At 60.6% G+C, this 16002-nt stretch overlaps 2 protein-coding genes across 2 annotated transcripts in view; both read right to left on the bottom strand.

The window, feature by feature from the left end:
- The window catches only part of LOC119097506 (cytochrome P450 20A1-like), a 16707-nt gene extending 13004 nt beyond the window's left edge, over positions 1–3703 (bottom strand). The window contains exons 1-3 of the mRNA XM_037220538.1: positions 3656–3703; positions 3503–3556; positions 53–66 (exon numbers count right to left, since the gene is read on the bottom strand). Coding sequence (XP_037076433.1) covers positions 53–66; positions 3503–3556; positions 3656–3703 — 116 coding nt within the window. The remainder of the gene's footprint in view (positions 1–52; positions 67–3502; positions 3557–3655) is intronic.
- A 2104-nt stretch (positions 3704–5807) lies between these two features.
- On the bottom strand, positions 5808–12854 carry LOC119097505 (cingulin-like protein 1). Its single transcript, XM_037220536.1, has 7 exons — positions 12531–12854; positions 10884–10975; positions 10183–10305; positions 8362–8430; positions 7371–7553; positions 6652–6775; positions 5808–5942 (listed from the first exon to the last, which is right to left on the bottom strand). The coding sequence occupies exons 1-7, from the start codon at positions 12852–12854 to the stop codon at positions 5808–5810; spliced, it is 1050 nt and encodes a 349-aa protein (XP_037076431.1).
- Between the last annotated feature and the right edge of the window lie 3148 nt (positions 12855–16002).

Below are 16002 nucleotides of genomic sequence, written 5' to 3'. Positions count from 1 at the left end.
GCTGGCCGTCTCCTCGCGCCACAGAGCTGGCCGTCTCCTCGTCCAGACTGACCCCGGCAGAACAGCCTGCGGCGGGTCATGGTCACGGGGAGGTCAGGCAGACACATTAGGACCATGGGAGATCATACTGACCCCGGTGAGAACAGCCTGCGGCGGGTCCGGGTCACGGGAGGTCAGACGACCAGTCCTGGCCATGGGAGGTCCCACTGACCCACCAGCGTAGCCAGCCGCGTGGATCACGGCCCCATCCGGGCCACGGTAGGTCGGGCCGTCGGGATCACAGATCAGAATCACCGCGAAGACAGCGGACGATCGCGCCTGTGACGTCACACCTCCGGGAGGGGACAACAGCACGGTCTGGAGAGGAGCTTCCTGAGAGGCTGCGCCGCGACGCCCAGACTGAGGCCACCGGACCAAGCAGTCAGCAGCAGCGCGCGCATGACGGCCGCAGAGTGCGGCCCGAAGTTCGGACGACGGCGAGACCAGGCCCGCGGCACCGACGTCCCCGCACGCGCCAGGTGGCGGCCTGCTGCCAGAGCATGTGTGCAGCGTCACAACGCCCAGCCGGCCAGCGCTCCCGCCCTCCACCTGGCCGACGCGCGCCAACGTCCGGACAGCCACCGCGCCGTATCGTCTGGGTGACGACCACTGACTGGCGGCGGTGTGCCGACTTCCTGCTGACGGGTTGAGGAAACACACGGAGACTTGACACGCTCCCGGGCGGCCGGTTGAATACCCTTCGCCCGGGTGGGGGATCAATCTGACTCCCCTGAGACCTCAAAAAGTAAAAGGTAGAGGCACCAAGTTCACAGGGTGGGTTGGTCTGTATATCAACTCACTACGGCCAAAGTTTAAAGTCCATAGATGACGACCTTCGGGTCAAAAAAGCTAACATGGTCAAACTCAAGACTGGTGTCAAAAGTTCCGAAGACCTCTTCACGCAACCACGTTGAACCTCAATACCTGTTCTAGGCAAGACGTCGCCAGTGTTCATATTATCCCACGGGCTTTTCTGACCTCGAGAAGGAAATGGTGACCAAAACCCAAGATATTTTGTATTTGTATTTGAACAAGCGTTAAGGATGACTCTAGACGATACGTTCGCTAAGACAAACGTTTAATCTGGGTCATTTAAGGTAAGTGACCTACCATGACCTTTCACATGCGCCCGGGTAGCCTGTTCAATACCCTTCGCTCGGGTGGGGGGGCCATTTACCCAGAGCTTAGATGCCTGCCCTCAGAAAGAGGTCACCTGTGCTAATTTAAGGCCAGTGACCTTGTTTGATTTTCGAAGGCCACGGTGACCAAAATCATACGAGACTGCTTTGAGCTTTGCATTTGAATACGCGGCAGAAATTACGCCAGACAGTATGTCCAAAAACACAATATTGGCCCGGGTCAGTTTAGATCAGTGAACTATTCTGACCTTTACAAAGTTCATGGAAGATGTATAATACGGTTCCTGTTATTAATAAATTCGCAATGAGCACAAGAAAACACTCCATACAGCAAGCTCTAGGGTAACAAAAACAGGTTGGGTTTGACCTTGCTCAGGACTTTATACCTGATCCTTGGGCAATGAAATTGGTTAGGACAGTTGTTGTGCTGCCTAAATAACTTTCTCAGAGATGTGTAGCTTCGTCTAACACTCCGTTGTTGCATCAGATTTAACCGTTCTCTAGAAATTGTCTTCGCTGAATCCATGGCCTGACTTCGACCTGTCGTAGGCCAGCGATCTTACAAGGTACATCCAAATTTTTGATAGCAGGCGATCCGCTATTCCCTTGGCTATTGCAATGCAAAATTTTTTAGTTAAAAGTCATTCCGGAAAAATCTTCGGGGGTCAACTTGACCCCCGCCCACCCGAGCGCTTGCTAAGAAGTCCGGGGAGTTCCTGTGCAGTTCTGTGCAGTTCCTGTTGAAATTCGTAATATGCATCAGAAACTACTCCTAATAAAGCAAGCTCTCCAGTAAAGAGGCGTATTGGTTTGACCTCTGTTTAAACTCCCTGCCTGACCCTAGGTCAATACAATATGTCCTAATTTTAAATCCCATTGTTTTATTGCCTGACATACCCTCTCACAGATGGCTTCGTCTGGCACTCCGTTGTCGCATCAGATTGGACGATTCTCTATACACTGCCTTCGCTGACAGCTACCCCACGACTTTGACCTACCATACGTCAGTGACCTTACAAGGTAAATGTAAATTTGTCACCAAGACATTCACAATTCAATTGCCTATAGCTATGCAAATTTTGGCATGGCTACGCTTGCACGTTCAAAAATAACTTTGTAGAAGCGTTCGGGGGGTCAAATTGAGCCCACCGACCCGAACACATCTTAATTCATCGAGGGATCAGGTCAGACCCGCGCAGTACAACGTATACAGGGGGGGGGGAGAGCAGAACGGTACAACCAGCAATAGATGAAAGCACGGACAACTGCCACTGGCAGCACCCGCCTGGACAGGGCACGAGAGGCATCACATAATATCAACCAGGGACCAGAAAACAAGATCGGAGCTGTAGCCAAGGCCGGCATCAACCTGGAAACAGAATGGCGCAGCAATTCGGTCAGTCCAACACAACGGCGATGGCTGCAACCACCGCGCGACGAGCCTGCGCTCGCGCCGAAGCGACAGGTGGTCTCCGTGTGGCCAGAGGGGAGTATGCAGACAGGAGACAGACAGGAGAGCATAATCCACCGCAGGCAGACAGACGGACAGAGCACCAGTCAAGCCGACGCCACACCAAGCTCTTCTACCCACTAAGGCCGGCCACGGCCTGTCCGGTGTCCCCATGCAGGAGCGGGGGCGAGGGTCACGCGCCCGCCGCCCGCTCAGCTCACCTGCGCGCTGCAGACGGGTCAGGGCCGCCGGCGGGTGCGACAGACACACCACAGCCTACCCCGGCCCGCGCCCCACTCTGGCTTCGAGGTGTGGTGCGCACCGGCTATACCAAAAGCGACCTACAACCAACTGGTGCATGTGCATTGTGCAAGTCACTCCGTGAGAAACACGAAGCTGATGGAAAAGGCTCGGGAGATTCTGGTCCTCGGAACCAGACGCCTACAGTGCTGTCAGTCCGGCGACCAGACTCTCACCTGTCCCCACACCCACCGGCGGTATCTGTCCTCTGGTGTACCGTGCAGGCAGCTGGTCACTGGCCAGCCAGCAACTGGTCCAGCCCAGCAGTAACTGGCCCATCCCAGCAGCAACTGGCCCCGCCCAGCAGCAACTGGCCCCGCCCAACAGTAACTGGTCCAGCCCATCGCCGCAGCTTCCGATGCACAAACTCCATCTTCCAGCAGCGCGTCTGCCGGCAGCACCGCTCGTCCCATCAGCCGCCTCCAATCATCTCCAGCCCGGCAACCTCCCACCTTCGCCACGAGGCGGCGTCTTCCCACCCGACCGAAGGCCGGCGTCCTCCTAGCCCAGCCCCGGGGAGTCCCTCCCACCACCTGCGGCAGCCACTGCCTGTCGTCGCCGTCCGCCGGCTCACCTTGATCTGGGTCTCGTAGCCGCTTGCCAGCTCCAGCTTCCAGCGGGCCACCTCCTGGTCGCGGCCGATTTCGGCCTCGGCGCTTTGCGCGCGCAGCGCCGCCAGCTCGCGCTCGGCTTGCGCCGCCTCGTCGCGCGCCGCCTGCTGGCGCGCCTCCAGCTGGCGCACGGCGCGCTCCTGCTGGCGCGCGAACCGCTCCATCGAGAGCCGCTGCTGCTCCAGGAACGCCTCCTGGCGGCGGGCGCAGCGCCGCTACAGGGGCCGCGAGAGGGCGCCGGCGACGTGGCGGGCGGGGCGGGGCGGGGCTCCCGGCGCACAGCAGGTGCAGGGGTCCAGAGACGGAAGGGGAAGCCAGAGACGGGCGTGGGTCCTTCGGTTACATTGCCGATACGGCTACTAAGAGAGAAAAATTAAAATGAAGGATAGAGCAAAGCTTCCAGAACTGAGAAGAATAGCAGGAGCACGAAGGCAGTTGAATATGGTTGGGCTGAATTTAAAATCAACTGGGCGTCAGTCAGGTACTGAAGCATTGAGGTGCAGGGGTCGCATGAGCCTCTCAAATCGCGAAGAGATGATCGTGTGTTGTGCGGCACAACATTGGGCACTCCCCGCAATTTGAGAACCCTTCACGTTTACGCGCTGACTTGGACGACGACCGACAGACACGTGATGGCGTCCGTACCTCGTGAGATCCAGGGTATCGGGAAAATACGCCTGGACGCGGGACACGCAACGAGAACTGTAACAGATTCCGACCAGACGGAAGACGCTGGAGGGGAGAACAACAGACAATTGAGGACCAGGTAGCAGACCAGACAGACAGTAGATGGTGAGAATGATCGCATCCCGCTATGGCAGTGGCTGCAGGTAACAATACAAATTCTGGCGGATTATTTTTTTCGTCTCTCTTTTATCTCCTCCTCGAACTTGAATGAGCCAGGAATTAAGTAAAAATGCAAGCAAACTGTCATTACGAGACCTACAAAATGGACTTCCCATCGACGGCGTATAAAATACCAGGGATGGCAAACCGTGTCACCGCACCGCGTCTGAGCGCAAGTGGAGCGCGTTGGCGCCCATTACCCCGGCTTACGTGAGCTACGGGCGGCCTCATACAGCTGATGCCGTAAGCGGACCCAACAGGCAGCAGCCGCTACAAGATCCTGCGCTGCTCTCCCCCCGCCCCCCCCCCCCTCTCAGCCATGGCCACGCAGGTCAAAAGATCGCGAGCAGCGCAAGAAAGACGTGCGGCACATGCTTCTAAATGCCCCAGACGGCCGCCCCCCCCCCCCCCCCCCCGACGGCGGCCTGGGCCCGCGCGAGCCTACCGCCGCGCCCTCTCGAACCGCAAAACCTGTTGATCGCCGCTGGAGCGCCGGTGCCGGCGAGCGCGGTTAGTAGGTTAGTCCGGAGAGCGTTAGTCGGCCACACACCGCCCCACACACACGCCAGGCAGCGGGCGGCAGCGGTTAGCGGAGCCAGACGGGGCGTCAGCTGACCGTCGGCACTCGAAGAAGGCGGTGCGCTCTCTGACCGGGCAGACCTGGCGGGGCTTGGCAGACCGGCGCCGTGGCTGTCTGAACGCCGGCCTCGGCCGCCCCGCCAAGCCCCGTGCCCCTACCCAGCAATGTGCAGCGTGCCACGTGCTATGCGCGTCGTCACAGTACAGCGCGCCCGCATGCGCACAGCAGCGTGCGTTTGGTCCAAAGGCTGAAACCTAACTTCCATTTTAAAATGTGGTGGAAGTGTGAATTGCATCGCGTGGTGTTGGACACCAGTGAGACGGAAGCTGTTGGCCGCCATTCCGTGAGCTCCACCATTTTGAAAATGACACTATTAGCTTGAAAACGAGAGGTGTGTGTGTGTGTGTGTGTGTGTGTGTGTGTGTGTCATTGGGGCTTTACGACGCACCCAGCTGTTGAGGCTCTATGGCGTCGCCTGCCTCTCACCCTGGCAGGAAGGGCGGGCACCGCGGGGAAACGAGAGGTGTTTGACGCCCATGGTAGTCATATCCCGCGCGCGTGCGCTGCTCCCACGAGTGGGCCGAGAACCCGTGTTGGTCGTCTCCCGCGGTGGTTGTGCGTGAGTGCCGTGAGTGCCCACCGCGGGCGGGCCTCCCACGAGTGGGCCGAGAGCCCGTTGTTGGTCGTCTCCCGCGGTGTTGGCGTGAGTGCGTGGAGTCCCACTGCCGTGCGGGGCCTCCACGAGTGGGCCGAGAGCCCGTGTTGGTCGTCTCCCGCGGTGTTGGCGTGAGTGCGTGAGTCCCACTGCGGCGGGCCTCACCTGCTCTGACTGGTTTTTTTCTTCATTCATCTGAACGAGAGGTTCTCCAGCTCGGCCAGCAGCATCTGGCGCCGGCCGTCCCTCCTCCTCCTCCAGCTGCGTCGTCGCAGGCCGGGCGTCGCCGGCGCCGTTCGGCTGGACCGGCGCTCTCAGCCTTCTGCGGACGGCGCGGCAGCTCACTCACGTGCTGCCCCGCCCCGCCGGCCCAGTTCATATGCCAGCCGGGGTCAATGTGCTACCCTGGCCCGCTGTCCTTCCGCACGGCTGAACCATGTTCCCTTTCCCTGCCCACCCCACCCCCTTTATCACGCTCCAGCGTCTGTAGCCGGGCGCAGCAGAGGTCCACCTCCGACACAGACCAGGACCGGTCCGGTCGGTGGGGCCAGCCAGAGCAGCGCAGAGGTCAACCTATGACACAGACCAAGACCGGTCCGGTCAGAGGGCGGAGTCAGCGCAGAGGTCCACCTACGACACAGACCAGACCAGACCAGTCAGAGGGCGGAGCAGCGCAGAGGTCCACCTACGACACAGACCAGACCGGTCCGGTCGGAGGGCGGAGCAGCGCAGAGGTCCACCTACGACACAGACCAGACCAGACCGGTCAGAGGGTGGGGTAGTGCCCGCTCCGAACACCGGATACCGGTCGCAACAGGCGCCCACTTCAGGCACGACACCGGTCGGCCAGTGACGTGTCGTGCTCTCTGTCAGCTGTCCGTCAGCGAGCCGCCGATCAGCACTACCTGGCGGCCTGGGCCAGACACCGGCGGGGCGGCCCGCTCTGTCAGCTGTCCGTCAGCGAGCCGCCGATCAGCACCACCTGACGGCCTGGGCCAGACACCGGCGGAGCGGCCCGCCCTGTCCCGTACCTGCTCCTGGTGCTTCTGTGTCAGGCGCTGCACTTCGTCCTGGTGTTCCTGAATCAGCTGATTGCGGACTTCGCTGATCTGCCTCTCAGCCTCCCGGCGGCCCGCCTCCGCTTCCTTCTTGTACCTGCGGAGAAAACCAAAGACCATTGGAAATTAACATCCAGACCGTTCATGTCTACGTATTGACTCACTTGTACACGTACATGTCGACGATGAAATGAGGCTTGCAAAAAGAGACAAAAACAAAACACAAAACGCAGACAAACCCCAAAAATTAACCGATTTTGGTTTGTTTGTTTGCTTGTCTGTTTTTGGATAAGAGCCCTTCCGACCAGAAATGATCATTTCAGGTTATGGGATGAAGGAAAATGGTTAACGGTGGGGCAGACTCGCATACGCCTGGGGGGCCAACCGCCGGGCCTTAACACGCGCATGGGCGCTGGGTACCCGGTCGGGTCCCTCTTCCCACGGGGCTCTCGGCTCACTCGTGCCTGACGCATGCAGCGTGCCCTGGACAAGCGGGGTGTCGCGAGGATGCAGGATGAAGCGGGACAGGGGATGGGAGGACTGGATAAGTCGACCGAACGTTCCGCTATTCTTGGGTCCATTCGACATGCTGTGGAAAACTACTACTGTCTGGAAAACAGCCACACTACCCGCACTGACGCAATGCAAGCCAACAAAATATGTGCAAACTGAGATGTTAAAGCAAAGCTTACCGCTCCACCGTCTGCGCCATTTTCGTCAGGTGTTTCCTCTCGAGCTCGGTCACTTCCTTTCTGTGCTTGCGCTCCAGCTCTGTCCTGACATCTCGCGTCTGGGAGGCCAACTTGCGTCCCAGCTGCTGCCGCAAGGTGGCGATGCGGCGCTCAAACTCCACGCGCAGCCGCAGGACAGATGGCCTGGCACCAGATAAAGATGAACAATCAACGACGCCAGGGGCCGGTGATACCAGCGGCTGTGACCGACACACCGTCAGTCGCAGTCGCTTCCAACGGAATTCGACAACGCCAGGGGCCGGTGATACCAGCGGCTGTGACCGACACACCGTCAGTCGCAGTCGCTTCCAACGGAATTCGACAACGCCAGGGGCCGGTGATACCAGCGGCTGTGACCGACACACCGTCAGTCGCAGTCGCTTCAAACGGAGCTGCACCCTAACAAACACTTTATTCTCACACCTGCTATTGTGGTGAGGTGAGCTTCTTTGTAATAAACTTACGCTAATGCCGCATGGACCTCATCGCTACAATAGCAGTGTTCAGAATGCGTTTGGCCCTGAGGCCGCTGGTCACCACATATCAGTTACACAGGTCAGTAAACACAAACGTCACGAGGCAAGCCTGTACAGCGACGTAGTATACGCATTCCTGCGTGCTGGTCACAAACATAGTACACCCCTGGGTAATGCCAAATCCGCACAGTCCAAATACAGCCTGAAATTATACCGGGGTGGGATATATTGCCGAGCTCGTATAATCCTACCCCAGGATAATGCCAGACCGGCAACCCACAATGGGCCATCGATTCCTGAAATACATCTGGCCTATTCCAGTTTACAGGCCTCTAAATCCTGACAGCCCACCGACCATCTTACATCACCAGCCCACAGCAGGTCAATGAACCCCTCCCCTGGCTCCAGGTGGGCGGGCCTGTCGATACACCCGCCGACCCGTGGCAGGGCGCCCGGCCGTGCGCCAAGTCACTGACCCGACAGTGTCATCGCCGTCGGGCAGGCCGAGGTCGGTGAAGCTGCCATCCAGCTCGGCTTGTTCTCTCCTGTACGGCGGCTCCGGCGGCGGCGGCGGCGGCGGCGGCGGACCGGCTCATCCACGGCCGGCTCGGTCCCAGCCTGCTGCTGGATCAGGCGGCGCTCTCGTCCGAATACCTGACGGACAGAGCGGGGTCAGACGGCACACCTGACGGACAGAGCGGGGTCAGACGGCACACCTGACGGACAGAGCGGGGTCAGACGGCACACTGACGGACAGAGCGGGGTCAGACGGCACACCTGACGGACAGAGGGTCAGACGGCACACCTGACGGACAGAAGAGGGTCAGACGTCGCACCTGACGGACGAGACGAGGGTCAAACGTCACTCTGACGGTCAGATGAGGGTCAAACGGCCACACATGACGGACAGAGCGGGGTCAGACGGCACACCTGACGGACAGAGTGGGGTCAGACGGCACACCTGACGGACAGAGCGGGGGTCAGACGGCACACACTGACGGACAGAAGAGGGTCAGACGTCGCACCTGACGGACAGAAGAGGGTCAAACGTCACACCTGACGGTCAGATGAGGGTCAGGCGGGTACACCTGACGGACAGAGAAGGGTCAGACGTCACAACCTGACGGACAGAGGGTCAGACGTCGCACCTGACGGACGGAAGAGGGTCAGGCGGCACCTCTGGCGGACAGAAGAGGGTCAAACGTCACATCTGACGGTCAGATGAGGGTCAAACGGCACACCTGACGGACAGAGCGGGGTCAGACGGCACACCTGACGGACAGAGTGGGGTCAGACGGCACACCTGACGGACAGAGCGGGGTCAGACGGCACACCTGACGGACAGAGGAGGGTCAGACGTCGCACCTGACGGACAGAAGAGGGTCAAACGTCACACCTGACGGTCAGATGAGGGCCAGGCGGTACAACTGACGGACAGAGAAGGGTCAGACGACATACCTGACGGAGAGGGTCAGACGTCACACCTGACGGACAGAGGGTCAGACGTCGCACCTGACGGACGGAAGAGGGTCAGGCGGCACCTCTGGCGGATTGAGGTTGGCGCGGACCCCCAGCCTCGATCGCCGCCAGAATTATCCATTAATGGTCACTATCTTCACACGCAAAGGCGATTCTCAATATAGTGTAGAGGCATGCGATGGACGAGATGATGGCAGGCCGGGCACACAGTGACGGCAGCGTGTGGACACTACAAACTGCAGCCTTTTCGCGCTTGTAAGATTCCGGATGGATACGACGCGCAGATGGGTGCACACGTTAATTGGATGCTTGCTTGCAAAAGACAAAAATGCACCTTGACAAGTAACACGATCCATTTACACTAGTCCTTCCAACATGAGTAACATCTCCAAAATAATAAAAGCCGACTCCGGGAGGATTTCTGTAGCGCTGAAATGGCCTGATTTTGAGCAGCTCTTCCCGGGCTTAGCATCAAGGCCGCTAAAGCCCTTCCGAGTGCTCCCTACTTTACGTTACCAAACAACAGCGCACAAGATCTACTACTTTAATCAGAGGCCGGCCAGAAATACAGGGATTCTTAAAAAGACCTCGCGGCTCGCTGCGGATGTTGCGCAGTATAGCATACCGCACATGCAGGGCCCGCACCGAAACAGTGGCGGCTGGTGCGCGAGGCGATGCCAGCCAACTCATCTGGCAAGTGACGGATGGAGCGGAGCGCACCCAACACCGGCAAAAACGAGCCGGCGCCGCTCAGCACTCGCAACATCACGCTGTCGTCGGACCGTGCCCACAGAGCACACCCGGCTGTCCACACTCACATTTTCTCGGTAAACTTGACCTTCTCCTGGAAGTACTCCCGGAGCCCGTCGAGCTCGTGCTCGTGCGCGGCCACCTGCTGCTGCAGGCCGCTCTGGCGCTGCTCCATCTCCGCCAGCTTCAGCCTGCGGCGGAGGGACGTCTCCACGTCAGTCACCGCTTCCACCACGGAGGGACGTCCCGCAAGAGAAAGAGAAACACGAAGAGAAGAGAAACACGAAGCTCCAGTTTTGCGTCACGGCTTGGACGTCACAATGTCTCCCGAGATGTTTGCCTTACATCATGCGGTGAGCGCGAGTTTTAAATTAAAAAAATCGGGCCACGCACGATGTGGACTCTTTTAGGCAGACGCATCTACACCATGTGCGAGAAAGATCCGACAATGAGGACCTCAGGGGCAGTATGTATTGGCCGCGGCCGCCCGTCAAAGCGCAGCCCTCCGCCAACCTCAGACGAGCCGCTCGAGCCGCCCCCGCCTGTCCAGTAACTCCTGATCTGACCGTGATGCATCGCGCCCTGCTCCCAGCCCTAAATATACCGGCACCCACGCTCCCAGGGCGAGCACAGCCTCGGAGGAATGGCTCCGCTGTCGCTGCTGCACCGTCCACCCGGAACTGGACTGGCGGCTACTCTGGCTACGCTGGCTAGGACGGCTGCGGCTACGGCTACCCTGCCGCGGGTGGCCTACATCCGGTGTACTCACCGCAGCCGCTCGTTCTGCTGGCGGAGGGCGTCGATCACCGCCAGCGGGTCCTCCGCGAGGGCGTCCGCCTTCTGCCGGAGGTCAGCCTCCACCTGCGGGCAGACACATGACGTCATCGCTGGCGCAGCCACGACGGCGGCGACCTCCCGGGTGGCGACGGGGCGGGAGGGGCGTGCGGACGCCCGGTCGGCCCCGCACTGCGTCAGCGCCGGCCGGCCGGGCTCCAGGCCGACGGAGTGAGAGCGGCTGCAGTGGGAGAGCGGCGTGGGCCCGCAGACAGGAATAGACGGCAGGAGCCGGCGCCCGGTGGCCGTAATCCCCGCGACACTTCCTCACGCACTGTACAAACAGGGGCGGCGGGCGCCGTCGTCACGCACTGTACAAACAAGGGCGGCGGGCGCCGTCGTCACGCACTGAGCAGACACGGCCAGGTGGACACAGGCACGCACTGTACAAACAAGGGCGGCGGGCGCCGTCGTCACGCACTGAGCAGACACGGCCAGGTGGACACAGGCACGCACTGTACAAACAGAGGCGGCGAGCGCCGTCGTCACGCACTGAGCAGACACGGCCAGGTGGACACAGGCACGCACTGACCAGACATGGCGACAGACACGGCGGGCAGGCGCATACATGCATTAAACGAACACAGCGAGGTAGACGCCGTCACGCACTAAACAAAAACAGCGAGGTAGGCGCAGGTACGCACTGAACAGACACGGCGAGGTAGACGCGGGCACGCATTGAACGGACACGGCGAGGTAGACGCAGGTATACACTGAACAGACATGGCGAGGTAGACGCAGGTACGCACTGAACAGAAACGGCGAGGAAGTCGCAGGTATACACGGAACAGACATGGCGAGGTAGACGCAGGCACGCACTAACCAAACATGGGCGGCAGACAACAACTCTTTGAACAGATGTAGGCGGTGAAGATGTCACGCACGCACGCAAGCGCGCACGCATACGCACACGCACACGGCGGGAGCAGTTTCTTAACAGACACCAGCCGTAGACAAAGTCATACCCTGAACAAAACAAGGAGCAGGCAGCTATTTATTGAACAGATACGGAACGCGGACATGCCACGTGATACGGGCATGTCACGCATTGAAAACTAGCGTTACAACTACACATACTAGGCAACCCACAATCCAAACAGACGGCAGGCATCCACTAAATAAACCAACGCAAATAGCAAATATAGCTCACGATATTACTCACGCATTGGCCAACCACAAATGGGGTAGCAGCGACGCCATGGTGGAAACTTACACAGTGAACATATCAGTCAATGAGGCTGACAAAACATAAAAAACGGCACAAACCACAGGGCCCCACCAATCAACAAACAAGCTGGAGATATGCCTCACCGGCAACGACAGGAAAACAACTCCGGCAAAAAACCGGCAAAGAAACCCATCAATAGCTCCCACAACGGGAGGAACAACTGAGAGAGATATTATTGCACAGGGACAATAAATTACAGCCCGAGAAGAGGGGAACAGGACGCCAGCAGTGTTGGAGCAAAAACTCGATCGGGTCGTGCCGCCCTCACGCCCCACACAAACACGGCGGGTCCGCCGCCGCCGGGCGGTGCGCGCCGACGCCGGTCGGACGCCGACATGTGTCACAGTATGTCACCTGCAGTATGTCGTCCCGCTGCCGTCGCAGCCGGCTGTCCAGCTGTTGCAGCTGCTGCCGGTAGGTGTCCTCCAGCCAGTCCCGCAGCCGGCGAACTTCCGCCTGTAGCCGGTCGCGTTCCTGGTCCAGCGAGTCCGGCTCCTGCCGCCGCGAGTCCTCCTCCCGCCGCGACGCGTCCTCCTGGCCGTCCGCGGAGTCCTCGCCCTCGTGCGGGGCGTGGGCCTCGCGCCGCAGCTGCGGCCGGGCGCGCTGCAGCTCCAGCAGACTGCGCTGTGTCCACCGCACCGACAGCGCCTGAGGACAGCCGTCGCACTCAGTAAACATCGCACAGAGCAGCCCGGCAAGGGGCAACACAAGCGTGGAAAGGAGCATAACGTTACTCGATTGGCGTACGGTTTCAAACACCTATAGGCTGTAGTCACAAAAGCCCATGTTCGTACATGCTGGTGAAAAAAGTTTGCGATGATTTTAATTCCTAGAAAACAGAACCCGATATTTACACGCAGTTCACAAGGAGACAGCGTCAAGACTTGGATACTTTTATGGGGCCGATTGATCGCGGGGAAATCATTAAACGGGTTCGTAACGGCGGCTTTGAAACGTCCACTGCCAGCCAGCTATGGAGCAGTCATATCTCGACCTAGTCGGACAAAATTATTCCATACCAGCTCAGTGGCAGCCAAACCATACCACAGCTGCCGCAGCAGAAGCGGTATTTTCGTCATTTTCTTTCATACAACGCCATGATGCTGTCAAGAATGCTACGTGATGCCTTTCATCAGCACAATACAAAGACTCGTGTTATTTGTTCCCGTTTGCCGAGCGGTAGCCTGCGCTGACCGCCGCCCCGGCACCAGGCACCGGTCGGTAAGGACGGCTGACCCCCGCCCCGGCACCAGGCACCGGTCGGTAAGGTCGGCTGACCCCCGCCCCGGCACCAGGCACCGGTCGGTAAGGACGGCTGACCCCCGCCCCGGCACCAGGCACCGGTCGGTAAGGACGGCTGACCCCCGCCCCCCCTCCCCCGCCCCGCTCCCCCCCTCTCCCCGCCCCCCCCACCAACCAGGGCACCCCTGACCCGGCAACAGGCACGGTCGGTAAGGACGGACGCTGACCCGCCGCCCCGGCACCAGGCACCTGCTCGGTAAGGGCGGGACCCCCTGCCCGGCACCAGGCACCGGTCGGTAAGGACGGCTGACCCCCGCCCCCCCCCCCCCCCCCCCGCCCCGCTCCCCCCCTCTCCCCGCCCCCCCCCCCCCTCCCCCCCCCCGCTCCGGCACCAGGCACCGGTCAGTAAGTACGGCTGACCCGCGCCCCCGGCACCAGGCCACCTGTCGGTAAGGGCGGCTTGGACCCCCTGCCCCGTGCACCACGGCTCCGGTCGGTAAGGACGGCTCTGACCCCCCGGCCCCTGGGGGGGGCACCAGGCACCGTGTTGGTAAGGGCGGCTTCCCCTCACCCCCCCCACCCCCCGCCCCGGCCACCCAGGGCACCGGTCGGTAAGGACGGCCTGACCCCCCGCCCCGGCACCAGGCCCGGTCCGGAAGGGGCTCTGTACCCCCTGCCCCGGCCACCAGGCACCGGTCGGTAAGGATGGCTGACCCCCGCCCTACGGCACCAGACACCGTGCCGGTAAGGGCGGCCTGTCCCCCCCCCCCACCCCCTGCACCAGGCACGGTCGGTAAGGGATGGCTGACCCCGCCCCCGGCACCAGGACACCGGTCGGTAAGGGCGGATCACCACCATTGACCGGTGACGGGCTCGCGTTTCTTTGCCTTGTCATTTTCACCAATCAATTGAGCACCAAGTACGGGCGGGTCAGAGTGGTGGAAGGACAACGAAACCAGGGCATGATCCAGCAAAGTCGAAGCGGGTGTCCATAATTTGATATTTCCCTGTGCATTTTGATGGAAGAATGTGTTCTTAGATTTTGAAAACACTTTCGCCTCTATCTTCCTTCACGTCGGGCAGCTCGTCCGCTTGCTTTATTTGCAGGTCTCGGTGAGTGGCTCTATGCACTAGATGAGCAGGTCAGGTAGGCAACGTTTAATACGGCTAGATCCACCGTGTCTAAGTACAGATGAGCGGCTCCTCGCCGTGTCTCAGTACCACCGATCCATCCGTGTCTACGTACACGATGAGCGGCTCCTGCCGTGTCTCAGTACCACAGATCCACCGTGTCTAGTACAACGGATGACACGAGACTCCTGTCCGTGTTCTCAGTACAAACCAGACTCCTCACCGGTGTCTCAGTACAACAGATGACCGGCTCCTGTGCGTGTCTCAGTACAAAAGATCCAATCGTGTATCTGTACAACAGATCCACTCGTGTCTCAGTACCAAACAGTATGAGCGGCTTCAGCCATGTATCAGTACAACAGATTCCGCCGTGCTCCCCAGCACAACAGATCCGCCCAGTGTCCTCAGTCACAATAGATGAGTGGCTCCTGCCGTGTCTCAGTGCAACATATGGGCGGTTCCTGCCGTGTCTCAGTACACCAGATGAGCGGCTCCACCGTGTCTCAGTACAACAGATGAGCGGCTTCACCGCGTCTCAGTACACCTGATGAGCGCCTCCTGCCGTGTCTCAGCACAGCAGATGAGCGGCTCCACTGTGTCCCAGTACACCTGATGAGCGGCCCCACCGTGTCTCGTTGGCGGATGGTGCGGCCGCCGACGGGCGGTGATTTCACGGCCAGTGACTCGTCTCCTCATTAGAGTGGCAGTTGAGCCCAATTAGCAGGGCTACGCTGGCCGGCACTAGCCGAGCCAGATCAGGGCCGGCCAAGGTCAGTCGAGGTCGATACCACAGATGTTCGAGGAGCAGCCTCTGAGCAGCAAATAGCTATACGCAAACGATATACCCGTACGGGCACACGCCATGCCATGGCATGTCCGAAAATTCCGGCGTAAATACACCCCTGATCTGGCTGCACGATGGCGGGTGTGACCAGGGGTATGTTGGCGAGGCCAGGGCGCGGCTCCGGCCCCAGCCAGGGCCCGGCTCCGGCCAGCACCGGCCGGGTCGGCACGGGCCATCGGCCGGGCGGGCCGGCAGCGGCCGCCTCCGGCCGTCGGCGCGCACCCGCGCCACGGTCGTCGGCTCGACGTCGGCGTCAGTCGTGCGCCGTCGGTCCAACGGCGTCGACGCGGCGCCGGCGGCGGGCGGGAGTCGGCGCCGAGCGGTGAGTACTGGCGGCGGCCGGCGCGGCGCGGCGCGTCGCCGGCGGCGGGCGGGAGTCGGCGCCGAGCGGTCAGCACTACCGGCGGCCTGCGCGGCGCGGCGCTAGCGGGGGTCGGGCCGGCCGTCAGCCGCCGGGCACCACCGCAGGTCACTGCACCAGCAGAACTGCCGGCAGCGCGGACCGGACACACCCGCCGGGGAAAAGGCTGCAAGCATGGGGAGGGGGTGGGGTGGTTCAGCGGAGCACCAGGGCCGAGCGTCGTCAAGCGAGCAGAGCAATCTGCATCA

Source organism: Pollicipes pollicipes, unplaced genomic scaffold (genome assembly GCF_011947565.3).
Source record: "Pollicipes pollicipes isolate AB1234 unplaced genomic scaffold, Ppol_2.1 Scaffold_4295;HRSCAF=5057_pilon_pilon_pilon, whole genome shotgun sequence".
NCBI classification, from domain to species: domain Eukaryota; kingdom Metazoa; phylum Arthropoda; class Thecostraca; order Pollicipedomorpha; family Pollicipedidae; genus Pollicipes; species Pollicipes pollicipes.
The sequence above is the reverse complement of the archived record's forward strand: the minus strand, read 5'-3'. Positions and strand labels throughout refer to the sequence as shown.